This window comes from Mustela lutreola, chromosome 1, assembly GCF_030435805.1.
Source record: "Mustela lutreola isolate mMusLut2 chromosome 1, mMusLut2.pri, whole genome shotgun sequence".
NCBI classification, from domain to species: Eukaryota; Metazoa; Chordata; class Mammalia; order Carnivora; family Mustelidae; genus Mustela; species Mustela lutreola.
The window spans coordinates 88,255,066-88,279,808 of NC_081290.1; the positions used below are offsets into that span (position 1 = coordinate 88,255,066).

The following is a 24,743-nucleotide window of genomic DNA, read 5'->3' on the forward strand; positions in this document are numbered from 1 at the left end:
ATCCATATTTTGAAACTGTAACTACTGTAATTTTGTAATTACTAAAAATTATTTAACACTGTGTATCTCTAACAAATAGTATCTCTCTTACTGTATCTTGGATATTGAAAGTTACTCTGGGCCCGGGAGATGCTGCATCCACACGGATTTCAGGGAGCTCCTCAGTTTCTCCTATTCGAGAACTGGAAGAAAAATACAAAGTTACTAAACATTAGCATTCTTTTTTTAAAAAGTCCCTAGACTTTATAAAAGTCTAACAAATGTCAGTAAATTTTTTACTGACATTAAATATTTCTAAAATTTTACCTTATCCAAGGATTAAATTTTTGGTATCCCATTCCTTAATCTTTAGCATCTCATTAAAAAACAAAACAAAACTGAACGTTTTGATTAACATGAGGTTTTCTGAAACTAAAGCATATTAAAAAAAATATAGTTCTTACTTTAAATGCTCATTTATTAGTAAGACAGTATTTTTCTTTAATCTGTAGAATTTCCATTTTTTCATATGCTAAATATGTATGTAGTCACATCTCTTCTAAAATGGTAAATTTATAGCAGCAGTTACTCATCTGCACACACTCATTTCTTTGAATAGTCCAAAAGTTTACACATAAACTTGTCTAAATAGCAATGTACTTCTTTTCTAAAAAGCACACAGTGATTGCAGTATACATACACTAGAAGAATTCCTCAAATAAATTTTTTAGTTGGATAGTATCCATTATTACCGATATTTGACTAATAAGATTAATTTTTGCTCCCTTAATTATGTAATTTCCCCAAGCAGAACACAATAAATTAGTGGATCTACATAAAGGAGTCAGTAATTTTATTACTTGTTTCAGTGGATGAAAATAGGTATTACCTTGCCCTTTCCATTCGTTTAAGAGGAGGTCTTCCAGAAGCAGAAATGCTTTTAGAACGGCTATAACTTGGTTTGTAACCCAAACCCCACTTATCCTTTAGAGAAGCAGCCTAATGAAATGGGAGAGGAAGAGTGACTTTAGACAGTTGCTTATTGTCATAGTATCTGACTATAGGTAAAATATTCTATTCAACAAAATAGTATATTTTCCCCAGGTCAATAACATGCTACTTTAAATTTGTCTTTAGGGGAGCCTAGGTGGCTCAGTGGATTAAATAAAGCCTCTGCCTTCAGCTCAGGTAATGCTCCCAGGGTCCTGGAACTGGAAGAAAAATATGAAGTTACTGAACATTAGCATTCTTTTTTTAAAAAGTCCCTAGACTTTATAAAAGTCTAACAAATGTCAGTAAATTTTTTACTGACATTAAATATTTCTAAATACTTACCTTATCGAAGGATTAAATTTTTGGTATCCCATTCCTTAATCTTTAGCATCTCATTAAAAAACAAAACATGAGATCGAGCCCCACATTGGGCTCTCTGCTCAGCAGGGAGCCTGCTTCCCCCTCTCTCTCTGTCTGCCTCTCTGCCTACTTGTGATCTCTCTCTGTTGAATAAATAAACAAAATCTTTATAAAAAAATTGTCTTTAAATGTCATTTAACAGTATAGATGGATCAAAGTAGAGCAGGACTCGGCCACTCTTTAGTCCTAATGTCAATTAGAAGGGTTGTACAATGGAAATATGGTTCACCATCTGGCCTGACAGAGAAAAGAAAAAGACTGGAAACAGGATGAAGGGTACAGAAATAAGCTGAGAAGAAAGGAAACAAAGGGAAGAAGGCCAAAAAAAAAAAAAAAAAGAATTAAAAGGAAACATTCTGGGAGAAGCTGGGTGGCAGGAGGAGGTAAAAGGGAGATCGGAGGAGAGCAGGAAGGGGAGAGGGAGAGGCTGGGATGGGGAGACCAGTTGGGGTGGGGGAACGATTGATCATTTTAAGTACCACCCCCTGGCATGCCTGCCACAGCACTATATGAAAGGAAAGGAAGGGGTGACCTCAACAGTCTACTTATCTCTAAATGTGTAATTGGGATCTAGATATTGAAATGATCCAAGACAATGGAGATGTGGAATGCAAGAGGACTGAGGAGGAAGTGAGGGGGGGAAGACAGATGAGATATATGCTAAGAACACTGATAAAAGTTCAAGAATTTCCCTAAATCTCTCTACATAGTTTTATTTTTAACAGTCAATTACCAAATATAAACTACCTTATAAATAGTGCATAAGCAGTACTTTACTTTTATTTTATGATTGTTAGGTATACAGTAGCAAAAATTTTAAACAAAGACTTATGCATTACAGATCATCACTATCCATTTATTACCATCAGAAGCCAGTGATGAATAACTTAAACTGGATTTTATCTTCAATTTGAATAAATAATTTAGAACAGTTTTCAAACTAGGATGTCTGGGAGTTCGGGGTGGTCAAGAAAGGTCAAGCCAATAAACCCTGAATCCCTGCAAACTTTCCCCTCTTCTTCTGGTCCTAGCAACTCTGATTTAATGCTTTTTATGTATTAAGGTGCCACTAAAAAATGAAGGATTCTGCTGATTATTAAAAAAAAAAAAAAGAGTTAAGAACCTACCTCTTCTGAAAAAAGTAGTTTTTCCACTAACAAGACCACCTTGACCCAAGGCAACCTACCTTCATTTGAATACATTTTAGAATTATTTTCTACTATATGTTTATAGTATATCTATCTACATACTTATTTCACTTACTCAGCAACTGGACTTATTCAGCAATTGGACCAAAAAAATGTGGTAGGAAATGGAGTCAAAGATAAATAACTTGTTGTTTAAGAGACTCATATTCTAGTTAGCACAACTAAATGTGCATAGAAAAGAGAATGAAGTGCTGAGAGTACAGAGTGGCTAACAGGTAAAGTCAGCTGTGGAAAATGGGACGGGAGTAGAATGGACATGTCAAAAGACTCATATTTGAGTAAGACACTAAAAAGACATTACGGTTTTATGAAAGGTGGATAAAAAGTAGTGGCTAAGGACAGACTGCAGAGTCCCACTGTTTGGGTTTAATCTTGGCTCTGCCAAGGTTAATGACTGTATAACCTTCGTCAAATTACTTGGCTGCTGTCTCAGCATCCTTATTTTTTTTTTTTTTTTAAGATTTTATTTATTTGAGAAAGAGAGAGATCAAAAGTAGGCAGAGAGGCAGGTAGAGAAAGAGAGGGGGGGAAGCAGGCTCCCTGCAGAGCAGAGAGCCTGACACGGGGTTCGATCCCAGGACCCCGGGATCATGACCTGAGCCGAAGGCAGAGGCTTTAACCCACTGAGCCACCCAGGCACTCCTTAGCATCCTCATTTTTAAAACGGGGAAATAATACATGCTACTTCCTTTGGCTATTGTAAAATTTAATGGGTTGTTAAATGTAAAGTGCTTTAAATAACACCTAGTACCTAGTAGATATGGAATGTACAAATCAAGTGGTATTATCACTAGAAATGGAGAACGAAAGAGAACTTAAGTATGGTCACAAAGTTTCATAAAGTGAAAAATAAAAGAACGGTCTACTCTAATAATAAAATTCTTCTTAAATGTTTACTCACTCGCATACTGGACCTCCGTAATTTCTTACGAACATCTCTTCGAATATCATTCACAGCAACAGATTCTAACTGTTGATAACGCTGAATTTCTTGGTTTATGGTTCCTTCACTTGCACCTAATTTTCTGGATGCAAAATAAATACCGCAATTAGTGTAAAGGGGTGACAGAGTAAGACTGATTTATATTTGCTCCCTTTTAATTCTTTCACTTTCAGAATATCAAAGATATATGGACAGGCCAAAATCCTTAAAGTTAACACTCATACCTAGTAAACTGTTAAAAAGCTCTCTAATATTTTAGGAAACAGCTCTTTCCCACTTCCGCATTAATAGCCTCTGTGACAATCTCATGAAAGCTATGGACTCACTCTGCAGAATAATGTCTGAATGTAAAATTATACATATATTTAAGCCTCAGGTAAAATTTAAAGGGAGGATGTATATTTTGCTACAAGTCACTTTTAACCCCCAAGAGCAAAACTCACACTGCAATGTAACTCAACAGGAAAATGTGAATCGCTCTATCATAATTAATTTACAGATCATTTTTTAGGTAATACCTTTCATTGTACAAAATGCACATTATTGTTTAGAGTTCCTGAATGCAAAAACCACAGACACAGGTGGTATATGAAGATCAGAAAAGATAGGCATGACTATCACCTTTTGGGAAAACAAAAATTTCGAAGTTTGATGATTAGGATACTTTGTCTTCTAGAGCAAGTATTATTTAATCAATAATATGCAGTAGGCAATAGATAAAGAAAAAAATATTACCACCACCTACTCCCGACCTCCCTACTCATCTTATATCCATCTCAGTTTTAGAGAATTGTTAATACAAGCAGGCAAAAAAAAAAAAAAAACAAAAAAACAAAAACATGAACTTTAACTTCAGACACACACAAGTTCAAATACCACTTCTTTAACCTCTCTGAGCCAGTTTTCTCACCTATAAAGTTCGGATAATGCCATCTAATCTCACAGAAATCTTGTGAGGATTATATTAAAATAACATGTCAGATTCACAATTGGTACTTAAAAAATGCTAAATTTGTTTCCTTCCTTAAAAATTTAAATTCCAGACACGTGTTGTGATGAGCATTGGGTATTATATGCAACTAAGGAATTGTTAAACACTACATTCAAAACTAATGATGCACTGTATGTTGGTTAACTGAACATTAAAAAAAAAATTTACATTCCAGAAATACCAATGTTAGCAAGACTAACACATATATTAATATACATATGTGAAGGTATATATAGATATATACGCATATGTAGAGATATGTATATATGATACATAGTCTGTCATTAAACTGCTCAGAAATGGGGAGTTGTGATGAGAGCTGGACAGAACCTCACACCTAACTTCATCAGTAATGAATGTATGATCTCAGGCAAATTATCAAACTCTACTGGACCTTGGTGATCTCATTTATAAATTAAGGGGGGTATACTGGCCCAAATCCAGTTTTCTCCCTATTTAAAATTCTATGATTCCATTATTAAAAATATTATATTATAATAAAAATCATTACACATACTTAAGATCATCTATTACTTTGGCCTGTTCATTCAGTTCTCTGATATCGACTATACGCTTCATAATTTTTCTTCCTCTAAGTTCTCCTGGCTGGCTACAAGATGCTCCTTGTCTTCGATAGTCTACAGCTTCCTGAAAAATCAAAAGCATGTCTGTTAATACCACTTTCAGGTCACACCGCAAATCTATACTATCACAAGAATAACACCTTAAATCAAAGGAAGCATGCAAGAATCAAAGCCATCTATATCAAGTAAGATGATTAGAATTCTCCAGTGATTCAAATCCCTTCATTTTCACAAGGAATCTATGTAGCTGCTACCTACATTTCCCCATGAGTGAGCTCTGCATGCTCTCAAATGGGACTGGCTAGACTGAGGGGAGCCCCACATCTCTGGGTCACACAGATACTCTGCAGGAACAGAATGGCGCTGATTTGGGGGCGTCAGGCCTAGAAGGTGATTTACAAGTCGCTGCCCAAAGGTGAGCTTGTGGCCATCTCCACTTACTGAACTTCCATCTGAACTCTAAATAATAAACAGTAACATTAATTTTTAAAAAATTTCTTTCTAAGAACAGGACTATTTCAGGAAACAGTTAAAAGATATTTTAAAAATGTTTAAACCAATACCAGAATAAAAGCCGAGAGTAACTTGCTTTTAAACTACCAAATAATTTATACTATAAAACATACAGTACAGAGGGAAATACATTTTTTAAATGTATATTTTGTGTACAAGCACTTTGCTTTTCAGATTCATTTTTTAGCATCTTTATTGAGATATAATCCACATGCCATAAAATTCACCCATTTAAAATGAACAATTTATTGGTTTTGAGTATATTCACAGTTGTACAACTGTCACTACAATCTGTTTAGAACATTTTCACCACCCACCCCCAAATGAAAGCTCATAACTAACAGCAATCTTTCTCCATTCCCCATCCCCAATTCCCCCAGCCCTCAGCAACCACTAACGCACTGTCTGTCTCTATAGGTTTGCTTTCACTTTGTTTTTACGTTAGTACATTACCTATAGGTTAAGGCACAAGTCTTTTGACAGCTAATAAGAAAAGTATCAATAAAAAGATAATATTATGAAATTTTAAAAAATTACAAAATATAGACACAGGAAACCATCACTCTCTTCTTTCCTCTACAATTATCAACTACAATATAATAAATAACATTAAGTCAATCTTTTCCCTGTCTCAGGGTAAAGGATAGTCCAGAAAAGTCTAACAGTGAGTTTACTTACAGTATGGATGGTGGGAGACATAGTATCAACTTCATCCTCATCTGACAGGTCAGCTATGTTCACTGAATTTAGATCAGCAATGTCATCTATGTCCTCCTCTCCTGTCAGTGTCGTAAGGGTATTGCCCAGAGCATTAAGTCTTTTGCCAATGTTAGGATCCATATGGACATCGATCCCACACATCTTCCATAAAACATTGAGTGTCCACGTTCCAGCACTACTACTTTCTGTTTAAATAAAGAGAAGTGGCATTTTTGGTAAGTCTTGATTGAGTTCAGATATTTAAATCAATCTATATTTCAGGAATAAAATGGATGATGGTCTTATTTAATAACTAATTTCTCCACAACTAGGTCTGGGATTGATTTCCCTCTGCAGAGTGTGCACCTTTGTTTCCTCTGTGCAGCACCCTTCTTTCTCCTGCGAACAATGGATTCCCTCTTCCCCCCACTCCTGAACTGATCTACCCTCCCATGGCTATAATGGGAATTTCCATGACCCTCACTTATTAGCCAGAATTAGATAAGTAAGCCAGGTGAGAGTCAAAGTTGGAAATCTAAAAACCCTTCTCTGGACTTCAGGAAAAAAAAAAAAATGATCCCTTCTCTAGTGCTTGAGGGAGGGGGAATGAGGCTCATGGGCTATGGGCAGCCATATCTTCTGGCATGTGTAAGGAGGAAGTCAGTAGTATGAAGAAAATGAAGCAGCCAGAGAGGAGCAAAGAAGAAAGCCCTGGTGGCAGTCGAAATCTTGGATCCAGGAGTTTCTGAGGGCCTCTGAACTGACCTGTTCCTTATCTTCACTGAGATAGCCATTTCGAAGCTTAACTGTGATCTGCATGTATCCTTTTAATAAACTCTCCCTTTCGGTTAAGATGGTTTTCATGGGTTGTCACTTAAAAACCAGAGTTCTGACAATGACTTTTACATGACCTTTCTCCAAATACATATGCGTTTACCTCAGTTATCACCCATTTCTTCTAACATTACTCCTGGAAATTTCCTAATCTTTTCAGTTCTCCATCAGTGGGACTGTTGGCCTTGCTATTTTCTGAGGCAAGTTACTTAGGATGAGCACCAAGGCTAGGTTTGGGGAGGATAACAAGAAATAGTAAGGAGAGAAAGGAATTCTACTAACTTTAATCAGCTTCTACTCGCACAGACATTTTGAGGATGTAGCTCCCTTTAGCTCACCCTTACTCTTTACCTTTACCAAATAAAATCAATAAAAATGTAAATTGTACTATCTCATCTTAGTCGAGACAGGTTATAACTTCTGGAGTTATCTCCTAACCAGTTTCCTAAGATCTTTTTTTCCTTTCTAATCCTTGAAAGTGTCTGCTTTCTTGCTCACAAAAATTCAGTAGCTCTCCCACTTTCTACCAAATTAAGTTCAGACTCCTTATTATCCTTTAATATTTTTCCCATATTACTTTTCACATAACTCTGTCTACCCAGTCTGGACAATTCTGACTAGACACTGGTTTCACAGCATAACTAATATTCTGTCGGCCTGAATTTTCTGACCCATACCCTTCCAGTTTTTGCTTCAGAAACAATTTTGTCTGTCAAGTCCCTGTTCAAATACTTGTTAAATATTAAAAGAAGCTTTCTCTGCACCACCTGAGTAGCTCAGTTGGTTAAGTGTCTGCCTTTGGTTCAGGTCCTAATCCCAGGGTCCTGGGATCAATCCTGCCTTTGTGCTCCCTGCTCTGTGGGGAGCCTGCTTCTCCCTCTGACTCTGCCTCTCTCTCTGCCTCTTTTGTCTCTAATCCTAGTATCCCTCAAAATTTGAAATTTTTCTCTTTCCTCATCAGATTTCAGAAGCAATTAGAATTTCATATTTTATTGAACTTACCACTTATAGCTTAGTCACACTGCAGAGCCTCAACTACATTATAAATCAAATTTATAGAGTAGAAAAGTATATCCTGTCTTTGTCTTTCCTAAAACTTTTTGCAGTATATCAGCAAGTATCTAATAAATGATTGTTAAATAGATAAAAATATGCTAATATTACTATAAAAATGGTTTTTTAAAATCAAGGAACACCAGAATTAAAGACTCAATGTTAATATAAAGGCTTTATGTGTGTATATATGTATACTTACATATATAGGTATAAAAAAGCAAAATCTAACTTATTTATGTAAAAAAGGTAATACCAGTCATGAACTTACCAGCAGCTGCCTGTCCTGTAGTCCTAGAACATACTTCATAGGTGCCATCTGGAACTACACCTGCATAAAATCACCCCAAAAATAGTTTTCAATAAAATTATGCTTGTGATTAAATACTATTTTATAATTAAATACTGTACTGTAATACCAAAGATTATTATCTAAATATAAATAGGATCACTAGCTTCTTTAGGCCTCAATTTCTAAACTGTAGAATGAAACATGAAACATCTACCTTAGATGTCTTGTAATATTCTGTATCTCAACATTTTTTTATTTTATGCTTTTAAGAATTTAACTGCAGCTTTATCTTTACATTCTGCATGTAACAATACCTGACTGACTCTGAAACTAGTTTCCAGATGCTATGACAATTTGTGCCATCCTGTGAATGGCACTTTGAGAAAGCAAATGGTTTAAAAATAATTTTCTGTTAATAAGAACTTCCACATTTAGGTCACAGACATGATTTATTAGCCTTGTCTTTCCATGGATCATTTTATGAGGAAAAAAAATGACTGACTGCCATGATGTCAGTCTCATAACAATTAAGCTCCTAAAGTCATTGACCTATCCCCAGAACTCATCTAATTTTAACTCTGAAAAATTTACTACCACTTAGCTTTAATCTGATAACTTCAACTTAAAAAAAAAAAAAAGAAAGAAGAAAAAGAAAAAAAAGAGGTGAACTAAATCAACAATTTCAAACAGTAAAGGGGCATACCATCTTTGAGACAACTTTTCAAAAAGTGAAGCCTAAGGACAGGATTAAGACTCTTTCTCAGTAATCCTTCATAGAAACAAAATTTCAGTCTAAACCTGACAGTCATAAATCTTAAATGAAATGTCCTTTTACAATTCATTCTGTAACTTAAGTTGCCATTCAAATGTTACTCAAATCTGAGTTGCAGAAATACTCTAGCTTATTTTGAGAGAAACAGTCTATTAAGTGACAGTATCTATTTTGTAGGTTTTTAAAAGATAGTGCCAATATCTTTAAAATCTAAATTATATTTTTTAACCATATGGTACCTGTGCTTCACATACAAATTACAGAATTTGAGAGAACAATGTCTTGTCTTAGGGTAAAAGATTGCCTAATTAACCTTTAAAGTCATGGTTATAAATCAGAACAAAAAGGACTTAGGTAACTCTTTCAAATCTAAGAATGCTGTAATGAAAAGAAAACCTTCTGAAATTTGAGTAACATAATGGAGGCCAAATGAAAGCTAGTAAAAAAAAAAAAAAAAAAAAAGGATAGAAAACTTCTAGGACTTTCAATCCCAAGAATTTTTAGAGAATTTTTAAAAATTAATTTTTAAAAAATTACATAAATTCATATATTACAGAGCCATGATAAATTAAAAAGGAATTTTAAGATTTGGGGGGAGTAGATCCAAATCTTCAAAGTGAGGAGAAGGAAATCAGTGAGGCTCTTCCCTGTTTTGCCTATGGTCTCTGAGTCAGAGACAGAATGCTGAGTTGGATCAACCATTAATCTGAATCCAGGAGGGCAATTTTCCTGCTTTTTTAATCTCATGTTCCCCCAGGTGTTAACAGAGAGCTTAAGGCTTTCAAACATCTCCTTTACCGCCCCCCCCCAATACTACAGTTTCAAACTTTAATGGTTTATATAATTTTTATAAATGAATGTTAGTGAAGAGTCTGATCTTTTCTATCTACTTACATGGTCCTTTGAATCCTACATACAAATTTTTCTAATTTTTACTGCACTTCCTAGAAAACATTATCCTCCTATAGAGGCATTTCACCTAGATCACCTTTTTTCCTAGGGCCTGATTTTAAAATGATCTGTTAAAAAAAAAAATCCTATAGCATAACTCTACTGTTCGTTGTTTCTCTACCCTAATTCAAACATTTCTGAAAATACTTAATGTCATTTCTGTTCTATTTATTATTACTAATAAAAAACTATTTTGCCCCTGTTATAATTTATTTTTTTTTAAGATTTTTTTTTTTTTTTATTTGACAGAGAAATCACAAGCAGGCAGAGAGGCAGGCAGAGAGAGAGAGAGGAGGAAGCAGGCTCCCTGCTGAGCAGAGAGCCCAATGCGAGACTCGATCCCAGGACCCTGAGATCATGACCTGAGCAGAAGGCAGTGGCTTAACCCACTGAGCCACCCAGGCGCCCCATCCCCTGTTATAATTTAGAATATTTGTGTCAATAAAACAAATACTCAACTCTTCTGCTTCCTTCCCAAGACACCAAACAAAAAGCATGTCATAAAGACAAGTCATTTATGCTTAAAATTCATAAGAAGAAAAACAGCCTTCATCAGAAATCTTTACAAATAAGCTTCTATACAGTTGTTACATATATTTTTAAAAGTCACTAATAACTCAGTGGGTTAAGCCACTGCCTACAAAAACTAAAATAAGTAATTTTCAGCATATTAGTATTCTACTTAGTTGGTATAATAAACACTGAGGTGCTGAGTTATTGTTTATAGCTTTTTAATATATGTTTTTGATTTTAATTCAGGGGCATATTTCTCAGGCATTTTCCCTTTATAATAAACTATTAAGGAAATGGTATTCTCTCTTTGCTTCCAAATACATTTATCCATTTTAATGATTATAAAAAAGGTAAAGATATCATCTTACTAGAAATCAGTAATTTAACTTTATTTTATGAAAAAAAAGACACAAAAGTTATTAGTGACTTTTAAAAATATATGTAACAACTGTATAGAAGCTTATTTGTAAAGATTTCTGATGAAGGCTGTTTTTCTTCTTATGAATTTTAAGCATAAGTACTTTGATATCAAGTCCTCCTAGTAACTTGAAGTTACTTGAATTTCACAGAAATTCCACTATTTTACCTATGGATTATTTAAGTGAGAAGCCGTCACAACAGAATTTCACCCATAATTTTATCTAGGTTTTAGTCAAAATGAAATGCCAAAACTTCAAGTTTTGATATAAAAATTATGAAAAGTTTTCTTGTTCTTTAAAGAAGATCCAGAACTGGGAAGAAAATTTTCTTCCAATGGAGAAGGGAAAAAACTACATAAACAACAGCATACCACCTTTGTAAAGTAAGTATTAATTTTGGTTTAGAGATTGGCTGAGGAATTTTAGCTTGCAACCTCTAATTCCTCAGTTTTTCTTTATTAGAAGATTAATGATGATTTATGAGCTCTGCTATAACATTTCTTATATTAAAATAAAAATAAAACCACGTACCTTCAAAACTGTATATAAAGACAGCTTTAGTTACACCCAACCTTGAGTATTATGGAATCAAAGGAATTCACACAAGTTACACATTGTAGCTTACAAATTTAGACATGTGAATTTATTCGTATCAATATTATTTTATGGCTGGAGTTTCTATTTCTGGTTATCTACAACCTGATGATCTATGTCATATGATGAACTGGATCTTGCACATTTATCACTTCCTTTGAAGATCCCCACAGAGCAAAGATGTTTTATCTGGTCATTCACGAATCAACCATAGGAAAAAATCAGGTAGTAAATGAATCTTCAAATGCTAGACTATCAAGAAGAATGCCTAGTTGATTCATTTACCAAAACTACTGAAAGCTGCAGTTTTTCACAAATATGACCTATCTTTAACTAAAAAGAGCCCTTATTTCAGAAAGTCCAATAACATTCCTATAAGCTAAGCACCTTTTGGTTTTACAAATGAAGACACTGCTTTTCTGCCTTTTTTTTTTTAATTAAAAAAATTCTAACCCTCATGTAGAAAATAAAAGGCACTCACAGGCATTCATCACTAGATCGCCACGAATTTCTGGTTTCCAGTCATCCCACGATGTCTCAAAGCCATCAGCAAAACGAATACAAAAGTTTTTGAAATGCCCTTTACTAACCAGAGATTCTGAAGAACAAGCAGTGATGAGAGTACTTTCAATGGTCAATACTAAAGCAGAACCAATGTCAAGATCTCCAGTGTGATTAGACTGCAAAATATATTAAAAAATAAAAGAATGTTTTAAATTTGGAAATTCTCACAGGATTCGTAGGAACAAAAGTTTAGAAAAAGTCAAGACTAGAAATCGTCATTAAAAAGCGGCTTAGAAAGTTGTCTACTTTTAAAAACTTAAATTGTTGGAGTACATATGCCATGAGCATCTTTTCTTTTTATTATGTTCAATTAACCAGCATATAGTTCATCGTTAGTTTTTGATGTAGTGTTCAATGACCCATTAGTTACGTATAACACCCAGGGCTCATCACCGCACGTGCCCTCCTTAATACCCATCATCTGGTTACCCCATCCCTCCAACCCCTCTTTTCTGTAACCCTCTGTTTGTTTTCGGAGTCCAGAGTCTCTCATGGTCTGTCTCTAATTTCTTCACATTCAGTTTTCCCTCCTTTCCCCTATGGTCCTCTATGCTATTCCTTATGTTCCATATGAGTAGAATATTAATTGTCTTCATATTTTTTATTACTTGAAGAAGGTTAAAAAAGGTCAGAGGAGAGAGCATGAGCAGTTGACGGGGAGAGGGAGACCATCTTAAGCAGGCTCCATTTGGCATAGAGCCCCAGCAGGGCTCCACGTGAGTCTCCATGTGGGGTTTGATCTCACTACCTTGACATCATGACCTAAGCTGAAATCAACAGTGTAACACTTAATTGAGCCACGGAGGTGCCCCTAATTATCTAGTTTTCTATCCCAAGCTTCTGTTTTAGACAACTGCCTCTGGTGTATATGGCTTTCCTGAGCTCTGTCCATAATGCCATTAAAAAAACAACATTCTTCAACTCCTGGGACATGTTGTCAATCACTGACCCAGAATTTTTCTTCACAATGTCTTGCTTAACAAATTCTAAAAGTTAAACTCATTCAGCAACTGGTTATAGGTTAAGGTAAATTTTAATAGAATTTGATATAATTGTAACCTCTTAGGTTCAACCCTTGATAGGGGTTTATAGTCCTCTGTTCGTCTCATATGCATGTCCATAAATTATGAAAATTCTTGCTTTATCTGGTATACATAACTTGGAAATTTCATTACCATTAAGTATGGCAGCTTAAAGGCATTTTGAAATCCTTCACCCCATTTTAGATGAGGTTACTAAACATTATTAAACAATATTCTAAATGTTCTTTTGCTTCTATTTCATTAACAATTATATGCCAAAGACTTGTTTGTTAAAAAACAAAACAATAAAAAGATTCTGAAAACTAAGCTGCTTATTTTTCCAGGTAAAAATTAAGATTCACCAGAGCACCTGGTTGGCTCAGGGGGTTAAGCCTCTGCCTTTGGCTCAGGTCATGAACCCAGGGTCCTGGGATCGAGCCCTGCATCGGGCTCTCTGCTCAGAGGGAAGCCTGCTTTCCCCTCTCTCTCTGCCTCTCTGCCTACTTGTGAACTCTCTCTCTCTGTCAAATACATAAACAAGATCTTTAAAAAAAAATTAAGATTTTTTTCATGTGTCTGATAGCCATTTGTATGTCTTCACTGGAGAAGTGTCTGTTCATATCTTCTGCCCATTTTTTGATATGATTATCTGTTTTGTGTGTGTTGAGTTTGAGGAGTTCATTATAGATCCTGGATATCAACCTTTTGTCGGTACTGTCATTTGCAAATATCTTCTCCCATTCCTTGGGTTGCCTCTTTGTTTTCTTGACTGTTCCTTTTGCTGTGCAGAAGTGTTTGATATTGATGAAGTCCCAAAAATTCATTTTCGCTTTTGTTTCCTTTGCCTTTGGAGACCTATCTTGAAAGAAGTTGCTGTGGCTGATATCGAAGAGATTACTGCCTATGTTCTACCTCTAGGAGTCTGATGGATTCCTGTCTCATGTTGAGGTTTTTTATCCATTTTGAGTTTATCTTTGTGTACGGTGTAAGAGAATGGTCGAGTTTCATTCTTCTACACATAGCTGCCCAGTTTTCCCAGCACCATTTATTGAAGAGACTGTCTTTTTTCCACTGTATATTTTTTCCTGTTTTGTCGAAGATTATTTGACCATAGAGCTGAGGGTCCATACCTGGGCTCTCTACTCTGTTCCACTGGTCTATGTGTCTGTTTTTATGCCAGTACCATGCTGTCTTGGTGATCACAGCTTTGTAGTAAAGCTTGAAATCAGGTAACGTGATGCCCCCCAGTTTTATTTTTGTTTTTCAACATTTCCTTAGTGATTCGGGGTCTCTTCTGATTCCATACAACAAATGTTCATCATCACTAGCCATCAGGGAGGTTCTAATTAAAACCACATTGAGATATCACCTTACACCAGTTAGAATAGCCAAAATTAGCAAGACAGGAAACAACATGTGTTGGAGGGGATGTGGAGAAAGGGGAATCCTCTTACACTGTTCGTGGGAATGCAAGTTGGTAAAGCCTCTTTGGAGAACAGTGTGGAGATTCCTCAAGAAATTAAAAATAGAACTTCCCTATGACCCTGCAATTGCACTACTGGGTATTTACCCCAAAGATACAGATATAGTGAAAAGAAGGGCCATCTGTACCCCAATGTTTTAGCAGCAATGGCCACAGTTGCCGAACTGTGGAAAGAACCAAGATGCCCTTAAATGGACGAATGGATAAGGAAGATGTGGTCCATATACACTATGGAGTATTATGCCTCCATCAGAAAGGACGAATACCCAACTTTTGTAGCAACATGGATGGGACTGGAATAGATTATGCTGAATGAAGTAAGTCAAGCAGAGAGAGTCAATTATCATATGGCTTCACTTATCTGTGGAGCATAACAAATAGCATGGAGGACATGGGGAGATAGAGAGGAGAAGGGAGTTGGGGGGAAATTGGAAGGGGAGGTGAAACATGAGACACTATGGACTCTGAAAAACAATCTGAGGGTTTTGAAGGGGCGGGGGGTGGGAGGTCGGGGTACCAGGTGGTGGGTATTATAGAGGGCACGGATTGCATGGAGCACTGGGTGTGGTGCAAAAATAATGAATACTGTTATGCTGAAAATAAATAAAAAATAAATTAAAAAAAAAACTTAAGATTTATCATATAGGTATCAATCTCATCATAATTCTGTGGCAAAGTCTCATGCTTTTGAGCAAAGTCTCATGAGATTCATATTTAATACACTAAGGATGAATAATGGCTGAAGGAATCCAATCTTACTTGCTATTTATTAAACTCAATTATAAACTGTTAATCCAAAAAAATTATTATAGTCTATATACACAGAAATGGTAAGTAGAATGTTGTATTCTTAATCTTGGACTATGATTTGATTTTTTGTACCTGTGCAGTATTCGTGATGGGCAGGCATATTCCCAGATCATTCACAGTAAGCTGGAGGAAGAGAGTCCCAAAGGCCTGGGCTGATGTTTGCTGGATACCTGGTAGCATATCTACTACCTCCTTTGTAGCCATATGAATATCTTTATGTAAAGCCATTCGTTGTTCATTCCAGTTGTCATAGGCGGCCTTATAATTCAGCCAAAACAGCACAGCTTTTTATAATTAAGGTGGATTGGAAAGAAAATTAAAATCAAAGCTGTAAGGCTAGAAGGCAAGTAAAACTCAGTAGTTGTAAAATCTGGCCGATTAGTAAAAATTACTCCCGTGAGAAAATTATAGCATTAGAATTAGAAAGGATCTAAGAGGATATAGTCAATTTGACAATGAAAGCAGGCAACTGTATAATGGCAGAAAGAAGAAAACATTCCAGGTCCATTTTTTCACTTAACAAATTATTTGTGAAATGCCTATTAGATGTTATGTAGGATGCAACAGAAATTATATGAAAACAAAACATGGTCCCTGATCTTATAAAGCTTGCTGTTATACTGTTAAAAATTCTTGGAGGAGAGAAACCTAACAGTAGGAGTATACATTAAAAAGATATGACCTGCAAAGAGAGGCCAAGACATCGGAGTCTGTAACAAGAATGGAACCTTAAGGAAAACCTTCATTTAATGCAGTGTAAAGAAGGAGGAACCTAAAGAGGGAGAAAACTAAAGGGGCTAGGGAAGCAGAAGGAAAAGCAAGTGTCATGGACACAAAGAGTAGAAAGTACTTTAAGGAATTGTGAAAGCTGATGACAGGTTAGTAAGATGTGAAATGAAAAAAAGTACACAGAATTTAGCAAAATAAAACATTATCTATAACACTGCCAAAAGAATAGTTTTCTAACAGGCTTATCACCAGCTAATGCCTACCACCAATTTAAATCTTAAATGGTTTCATAAATGGTTCTTCATTACTTCTACCTTTCCAACATATATGCCCAATATACATAAATTAGACTCTTATCTGTTCAGTCTTATTTCCTATTATTTTCTTTTATGAAAACTGCTACATGTTTTAGGCTACTGTATTAATATATATTCATTCATATTCTCTCTCATTTGGTAAATATTTAGTTATTACTATAAGCTAGGGACTGTTCTAGACTGTTATATACAAAGGTAAATAAGACTAGCTTCATTTCCTTGTCTCCCTGGTGAACGCCTGACTCCAAGTCAAATCTGAAGGATTAGTTTCTCCTCTTAGAAGCAAAGTTAGAAGACTCCCTCATTTGGGGCACAGGTATCTCCAACTCCTCTCTGTAGTGTACTTTGCTCTCTCCCACTGGACTGAGAGGTCCTTGAGGGCAGGGATCCTGTTTTCTATATCTCTCTTCCACTTCCAGACAGTAAATGTTTATAGAATAAATGAATAAAGACAGTGCCGGAACAAATGGGTCCAACAGTTTTTGAAACCAAAAACCTAGCATTACAATTAAAATTCTGAATCAGACATCCTATATATCCATGTAGAAAAGAAATGACTTTAAAAAGAAAAGTAAGTTTAAAAAATGAATAAGCAAAACACTATTCTTGGATGCTCACATTTCAGAATTAGCAGATGTTCATCTATCAAGCATTTACACTGGTACACTACAGATGATTTTTATCCAACATTGCCAAAACATTTCTAAATCCAACAAGATAGTGTTGATGGACTTTATCTTACCTCTGTCAAAGGCCACAGGTTGTGCATAAACAATTGGTCTATTCAAGGTAATAAGCACAGCTTCCCTATCGGAAGAACCACTGATTTCTTCTCGGAGGGCATTTCTTAATCCAATTCTGGTTTTAAAATAGGCAACTTGATGAAAATCAGAACCAGCTTCCTCATAAACCTAAAATAAAATTAAAAGCTCAATAAAAGCAAGTAATGGAAGACATTTTGATAAAAAACCTAAAAGTTTTAACAATTAATAGTATTATTCATCAAATGAACTAGTGTATACTTTTCTTAGTTTTATTTGTCAATGATACATTCCTTATATTCTGTACCATAAACACCTGAAATTAATAAAGAACATGAATGGATAAATAAGAAGTAAGTATGAAGTCATACATAAAATTCATAGAAAAGCTAGGACAAGGCCCATACTTTTTTGTTTGTTTGTTTGTTTTGTTTTTTATTTGACAGAGAACACAAGTAGGCAAGAGAGGCAGGCAGAGAGAGAGGGGAAAGCAGGCTTCCCTCTGAGCAGAGAGCCCAATGCAGGGCTCGATCCCAGGACCCTGAGATCATGGCCTGAGATGAAGGCAGAGGCTTTAACCCACTGAGCCACCCAGGTGCCCCTCAAGGTCCATATTCTTAATGTCAACATATTAACTGTTCTAAGATAATTAGATCCTTTCTTTTCTTAATATGTATTTCCATTCAGAAAAAAATTACTGTTTTTTTAAAGATGGCAAGAAATTTTTCTTCATTTATTTCTTCACATAATTAATATAGCCATTCAATTTAGAAAGTACGACTGATATTCCTTTAATTAATTCTTCAAATAAAAGAAGGAAAAAGGTTAAGATCTACATAATAATTTCTAGCAAAATAAGAATAACAAAAAAATGCCCCAATGAACTATCAAAATTTTATTTTTATAAAACAAAATCTGATTTATTGCTGTGAATGTGTATGTATGTGTGTAAAACTTTCTATACATATATACACATACATGTATAGACATATATACACATATGTGTATAGACATATATACAAATATGTTTGTGATATATATGTGTACATGCCTACGTAAAACCTGGTATATGTAAACATGTTTATATAATGTTTAACATTACAGTATGCAAAACTTGCCAATATTAAACAGGCAGTTAAGAAACTTAGTAACATTTTAAAAACTTACCAATTGTTAGAACAGAGTGCTAAAATAAAAAAACATTCTAACAAAATCAAGAGCAATTATAAACAAGTATTTATGAAGATGCTGAATTAAGCTTCATGAGATTGCACTTGCACTAAACTACAGCAATATACCACCCCAAAACACTCAATGAAATGCCAAACTAAAACTGTAAAGGCCTTCTTTTTTTTCTTTTTTTTTTTTAAGATTTTATTTATTTGACAGAGAGAGATCCCAAGGAGGCAGAGAGGAAGGCAGAGGGAGAGGGGGAGGGGGAAGCAGGCTCCCCACTGAGCAGAGAGTCTGATGCAGGGCTTGATCACAGGACCCTGGGTTCATGACCTGAGCCAAAGGCAGAGGCTTAACCCACCGAGCCACCCAGGTGCCCCATGTAAAGGCCTTCTTAAATGACATTTCTCTCTAATTTAAAATTGGAAATTTAGGAATTTAAATTCTTTTTTAAAGTATGGTAATAAAGTAATTCAAATTTATATACAAAATTTAAAAGCCAAAATTCTAATATCAGCATATTCTATACTCACTTGATGTTTGACAATTTGTCCTAATGCCAGATTTAAATCCACTTGACATTTACCAAACAGTTTCAGATAGCTGCTACTCCCTGGTGAAGCTTTGGTTTGAAGTCGGTTTGAAAGTTCCAGCTCTATCAATCCAGTTTCAAATCTCACAGCTCTCATTGATGGAGTAGTGGCTGTTACTTGAATACCCTAGAGCAGATTATAGGTTAGGAGGAAAAAAGTAATCTTAAATCAACAGTATGCACTCACTCAAATGAAATCTTTCGATACGATAAAGTAGCCATGTTTTAAAACACACATGGGCTGTCTAAAGATCTGATAAAACTGGAAAACATTCTTTAATTTCTCATAGTAGTAGGGAATTTTTTAACTCCTAAATTTTATTTTAATATTTTGTACTTAACATCTGAACTGTTCAATGAGTTAAATACATTAATTATAATTAATCATTAGGTAACAGTATTTTTAACACTGCTTTTTTTTTTTTTTTAAAGATTTTATTTATTTATTTGACAGAGATCACAAGCAGGCAGAGAGGCAGGCAGAGAAAGAGGGGGAGGTAGGCCCTCCACTGAGCAGAGAGCCCCATGTGGGGCTTGATCCCAGGACCCTGAGAACATGACCTGAGGTGAAGGCAGAGGCCTAACCCACTGAACCACCCAAGCGCCCAAAAACTGCTATTGTAAGTACTGGAAATACTAAGTTTTCTATTAAGGTACTACTGTTAATTGGACAAATGTACAAAATACTTCTTACAGAGTAACTTAAAGCTATAATAATTAGAAAAATTGATACATTTATCAGAAGGGGGCAGTTAAATATATTGTTACAACTGTATAAAAAATAGTACAGCTATTAAGGAAGATAAAGTTAATCTATATGTTCTGACATGAAAAGGTATCCAAGCACAAATATATGCATAAACATATGCATATATAAAAGTACAAACAGACAAAAGTCCTAAAGGACATTCAATTGCTAAAGCTTTTCCTCTTGAGTGGATGGGGTCATACTTCATTTTTATTTTCTACTCACACATTTATGTATAATATGAATTCCTTTAACTAGAATACATTAAATACTTAGAAAAATACTTCAAAAAGTATAATTACTTATATGTTACCTTAAACTGCAAGTTCAGGGAATAGAGTAGAATTTTAGGCTTATCTCCATCTGTTGTTCCATCATGTTCATTCCAAAGAGGAATAGGCTGCTCCCCACCTAAAGAGATTAAATAATTAAGGGTCTGGGCAATCACTTTAAGAGGAAAATAATAATTTTGTGCAAAAACAGTTTTCTTTTTTCTGAACATTAACTTATTCTTTAGTACAGACTGTAGCCATGACACATTTCACTGACACAGATTTTTCTAAGTTAGGGATAATACTGCATATATAGGCATTTATTAAGAACATTTTAAAAGGACTAAAGACATTATATGTATAATAAATGTAATTATATATCTCAGAAAATGTATCTGAGGGGACAAAAGTAAACTGAATTGATTTCTTTAACCAAATATGTGAACCTGTTGTTTACATTTTTATATGCTGCAAACAAGATTAAAAGAAAAAATAAAGGTGATGAAATTTTAAAATAAGGTAGTATGCGCTAATAATAAAGAGTGTGACAGCAAAGGTTTGTCCTACAAATTTAAAAAAAGGAGGAAAAATTCTTCAGTTTGAAAATATCTACAAAGGTCTACAGTTAAAATGATATGCTCAATCGTGAAAAGCCTGAAACTTCCCTAGGCTTAGATAAAGTATAAGGCAAGGATGATTCCTCTTACCATTTCTGTTCAACATCATACGTCAAGTCCTAGCTAATGCAATAACACAAGAAAAGGAAAGAAAAGATACAGAGATTGGGAAGGAGAAAATAAAATTGTCTTTGTTGTTCACAAATGACAAGATTATATATGTGGAAAATCTGACAAAACTGACCAAAAAAAAAAAAAATGCTGGAACCAATAAGGGATTATTGCAAGGATAAAGGATTATAAGGTTACAGGTCAATCACTTTCCTGTATACTGTATACTGTATAATGAAGAGTGGAATTTGAAATTAAAAACACAATGCAACTTATATTAACATCACAAAAATTAAGTTAATCAGGTATAAATTAACAATATATGTATAAGATCTACATGAGGAAAACTGAAATTCTGAGGCTAAGTATCAAAGAAGAACTAAATAAATGGAGAGGTATTTCATGTTCATAGACAAGAAAACTCAAGATTGTCAAGATGTCAGTTCTTCCCAATTTCAGTTTTAAATTCAATGCAATTCCAATCAAAACCTAGCAAGTTATTTTGTGGATATCAACAAATTGATTCTAAAGTATGTATGGAAAGACAAAAGACCCAGAATAGCCAAGAAGAACTAAGCTAGAGCACTGGCACTTTCTGACTTCAAGACTACAGTAAACATTGGAGTGTGGGGTTGGTGAAAGAATAAACAAATAATACATCACTGGAACAAAATGAAAAGCACAGAAACAGATCCATACAGTGAACTGATCTTTGACAAAAAAGAAAAGGCAATACAATGAAGGAAAGTCAGTCTTTTCAGTAGACGATGCTGGGGTAACTGGATATCGACATGCAAAAAAAATGAATCTAGACATAGATCTTATACCTTTCACAAAAATTAACTCAAAATGGATCACAGACCTAAATGTAAAATGTAAAACTATAAAAGTCCTGTAAAATAACATAGGAGAAAACATAAATACCCTTCCATATGGACTTTTTAGATACAACACCAAAGGCATAATCCATGAAAGAAAGAATTGATAAACTGTACTTCACTAAAATTAAGAGCTTCTATTTTACAAAAGAAAAAGCTTCTATTTTACAACTGTAACTGGGAGAAAATACTTCCAAAAAATACATGTGATAAAGGACTGTTGTCTAAAATATGCAGAGCTCTAAAAACTAAAAAAGACAAAAAACATGATTAAAAAATGGGCCAGGGGCACCCGGCTGGCTCAGTGGGTTAAAGCCTCTGCCTTCAGCTCAGGTCAAGATCCTGAAGTCCTGGGATTGAGCCCCGCATCAGGCTCTCTGCTCAGCGGGGAGCCTGCTTCCCTCCCTCTCTCTCTGCCTGCCTCTCTGCCTACTTGTGATCTCTGTCTGTCAAATAAATGAATAAAATCTTCAAAAAAAAAAAAAAAAGGGCCAAAGACCTTAATAGACATTTCACCAAAGAAGATACACAGATGATAAATAAGCACAACAAAAGATCCTTTGCAGAGCATCATCATACCATCAAGAAATGAAAATTAATACTAAGATACCACTACACATCCATTAGAATAGCCAAAAGCTGGAACACTGAAACACCAAATGCTGATAAGGAGATGAAGCCGCAATATCCCTCATTCATTCTTGGTGAGAATGCAAAACAGTATAGCCACTTTGGATGACTTTTGGTAGTTTTCTATTAAATTAAACATATTCTTACCGTATGATCCAGCAATCATACTCCTTGGTTGCAATTCAAAGCAGCCGAAAATTTATGTCCACATAAAAACTTGCATACAGATGTTTGTAGCAGCTTTATTCATAATTGTCAAAATGTGGAAGCAACCAAGGTAGGGATAAATAGGTGGAGCACTAAGAAGTTTTAGGGCAGTGAAACTACTGTGTAGGAGTAGTATACAGTATCTGTATAATGTATACATTATTATATATATATACATTACATGTGTACATATACATTATTATATGTATACATTATTTTATGTAGGAGTAGTATGCAGTATCTGTATAATGTATACATTATACTATATACTGTATGCAGTATACAGTATCTGTATAATGGTAGATACGTGTCATTATTCATTTGTCGAAAGCCACAAAGTGTACAACACCAAGAGTGGACCCTAATGTAAACGATGGACTTTGGGTGATAATGGTTGCTGATGCAGATTCATCAGTTGTAACTCATGTGCCAGTCTGGCGGGGAACGTTGATAATGCGGGAGGCTATACATGACTGGAGGCAGGAGATACCTGGTTTTCTGTAATTTCCCTCAATTTGCTGTGGAACAAAAATTGCTCTAAAAAGTTAATTTTTTTTTAAAAGCCTATCTGTTTTATTGATCCTATCACTGCCGTGAGTATCTTTTATGTAGTCACAGAAAGTTTTTTTTCTTAAAGTTTAGAAGTAAGAGTTCTGCCTCTTACAAAATATATTGCACCATAATTTTAGCTTATAGAAATATCAGAGACACTATTAGTCACATTAACTCCACATTTTTTTTTTACCTCATTTTAAATTAAATATATAATTGGCCCAATTCTCAGAAGGTAACCTCCTTATATGTTTCTAAGATGGCTGTCCATATTCAAAACTAAATCTCTTCTGTTTACTAGGTCAGTGCTTACCTACATCTTTCTAAAACCCAGGGAGTCTGTGGACAGTAAAATTCTAAGAACTGATTCCTCAAAAAAAGAATTTTACTAACAAACTTAATGATTGCTGTAAATGAGTATTTCTATACAATATCCAAAAGAAAATGCCTAGAGCTAAATTTAATATTAAAGACAAGCATAAGGAAAAAGTGTAAGAAATAAAGAAATAAGGCAATAACTATGAAGATTATGGGGAAGTAGGGAAGCAATACAGAGATTAGAATACTAAGAAACTTGGCTACAAGGGTTCAAAGTATTCCCTCTCAATAGTGCTCTGCGGTTTTGTAAAATCTCTGCTCCATAAGGTCCTGGGGCCAGCCAGATGATAAATGACTTACTTTCAGCTCTTTTCCTAGAGTTCACTCTATTGTCAAGAAGGAATGGTTCAGGGATTAGACTTAGCTACTGAATGACTTCGGTATCTGAATTCTTCACAGTGATTAGTAAACATTCATGGTTAGAACATTAATTTCTAGCTTTCCTTTCCAGCTCATTCTTCATAGACCTAGGAATATACTTGCAATTCCTCACTGACTGCAATTTGAACATTAAGAAAAGTCTTTCCTTATGGAAGACACGTATTGCATGGAGCACTACGTGTAGCGCATAAACAATGAATTTTGGAACACCGAAAAGAAATAAAATAAAAAAGAAAAGAAAAGCTTTTCTTTCTCTTTCATCAAAACTACCTTAAGGGCAACTCATAGTGCCAGTCTGATACTAGAACTCTACAATGCTAGCTTTTTAACCATCAAAGATTCAAAGTTACTTTAAGAGTCTATTTATTTAAAAAAAAAAAGTCTATATATTTTTGTATGTTTTTTCATTATACATATTCAGTAATAACAGACTTGAAAATATTCGTTAGAACTCATACAAATTAACCAGTTTAAAATGTTCTTAACTTCCACATCTCAATGTTCTAATGCGATTTTAACCAGGTAAATGGGCCACATCAAAACTTTTGTATATTCCCCAAACAGAAGCACCTTCAGTGGCAGAAAGAACTTTGCTGTTTATTTCTTTTCTTCGTTAATGGTTTGTATTCAACTTATTTTCAGAAAAATTCCAAGTCTACCAATTGAGCTGATTTTTTAAAACTTAACTTGTGAAAATCTATAGCTCTATTGTGCCTCTTCAATATAATCATTTAGTAGTTCCCTGACTTCAGATAAAATC

General features: G+C 34.8%; 1 protein-coding gene across 7 annotated transcripts in view; it reads right to left on the reverse strand.

Annotated features, from left to right (window-relative positions):
* Window positions 1-24,743, reverse strand: part of BLTP1 (bridge-like lipid transfer protein family member 1) — a 223,529-nt gene that overhangs the window by 43,208 nt on the left and 155,578 nt on the right. For 5 of the 7 annotated variants that reach the window (XM_059169027.1, XM_059169028.1, XM_059169029.1 and 2 more), the window contains 12 exons: window positions 20,271-20,368; window positions 19,151-19,336; window positions 17,426-17,594; window positions 15,710-15,921; window positions 12,240-12,438; window positions 8,489-8,548; window positions 6,310-6,536; window positions 5,377-5,577; window positions 5,052-5,182; window positions 3,502-3,625; window positions 869-978; window positions 92-182 (listed from right to left, as the gene is read on the reverse strand). In XM_059169027.1, coding sequence (XP_059025010.1) covers window positions 92-182; window positions 869-978; window positions 3,502-3,625; window positions 5,052-5,182; window positions 5,377-5,577; window positions 6,310-6,536; window positions 8,489-8,548; window positions 12,240-12,438; window positions 15,710-15,921; window positions 17,426-17,594; window positions 19,151-19,336; window positions 20,271-20,368 — 1,808 coding nt within the window. The remainder of the gene's footprint in view (window positions 1-91; window positions 183-868; window positions 979-3,501; window positions 3,626-5,051; window positions 5,183-5,376; window positions 5,578-6,309; window positions 6,537-8,488; window positions 8,549-12,239; window positions 12,439-15,709; window positions 15,922-17,425; window positions 17,595-19,150; window positions 19,337-20,270; window positions 20,369-24,743) is intronic. The other 2 variants (XM_059169032.1, XM_059169031.1) reach the window with 1 other exon arrangement.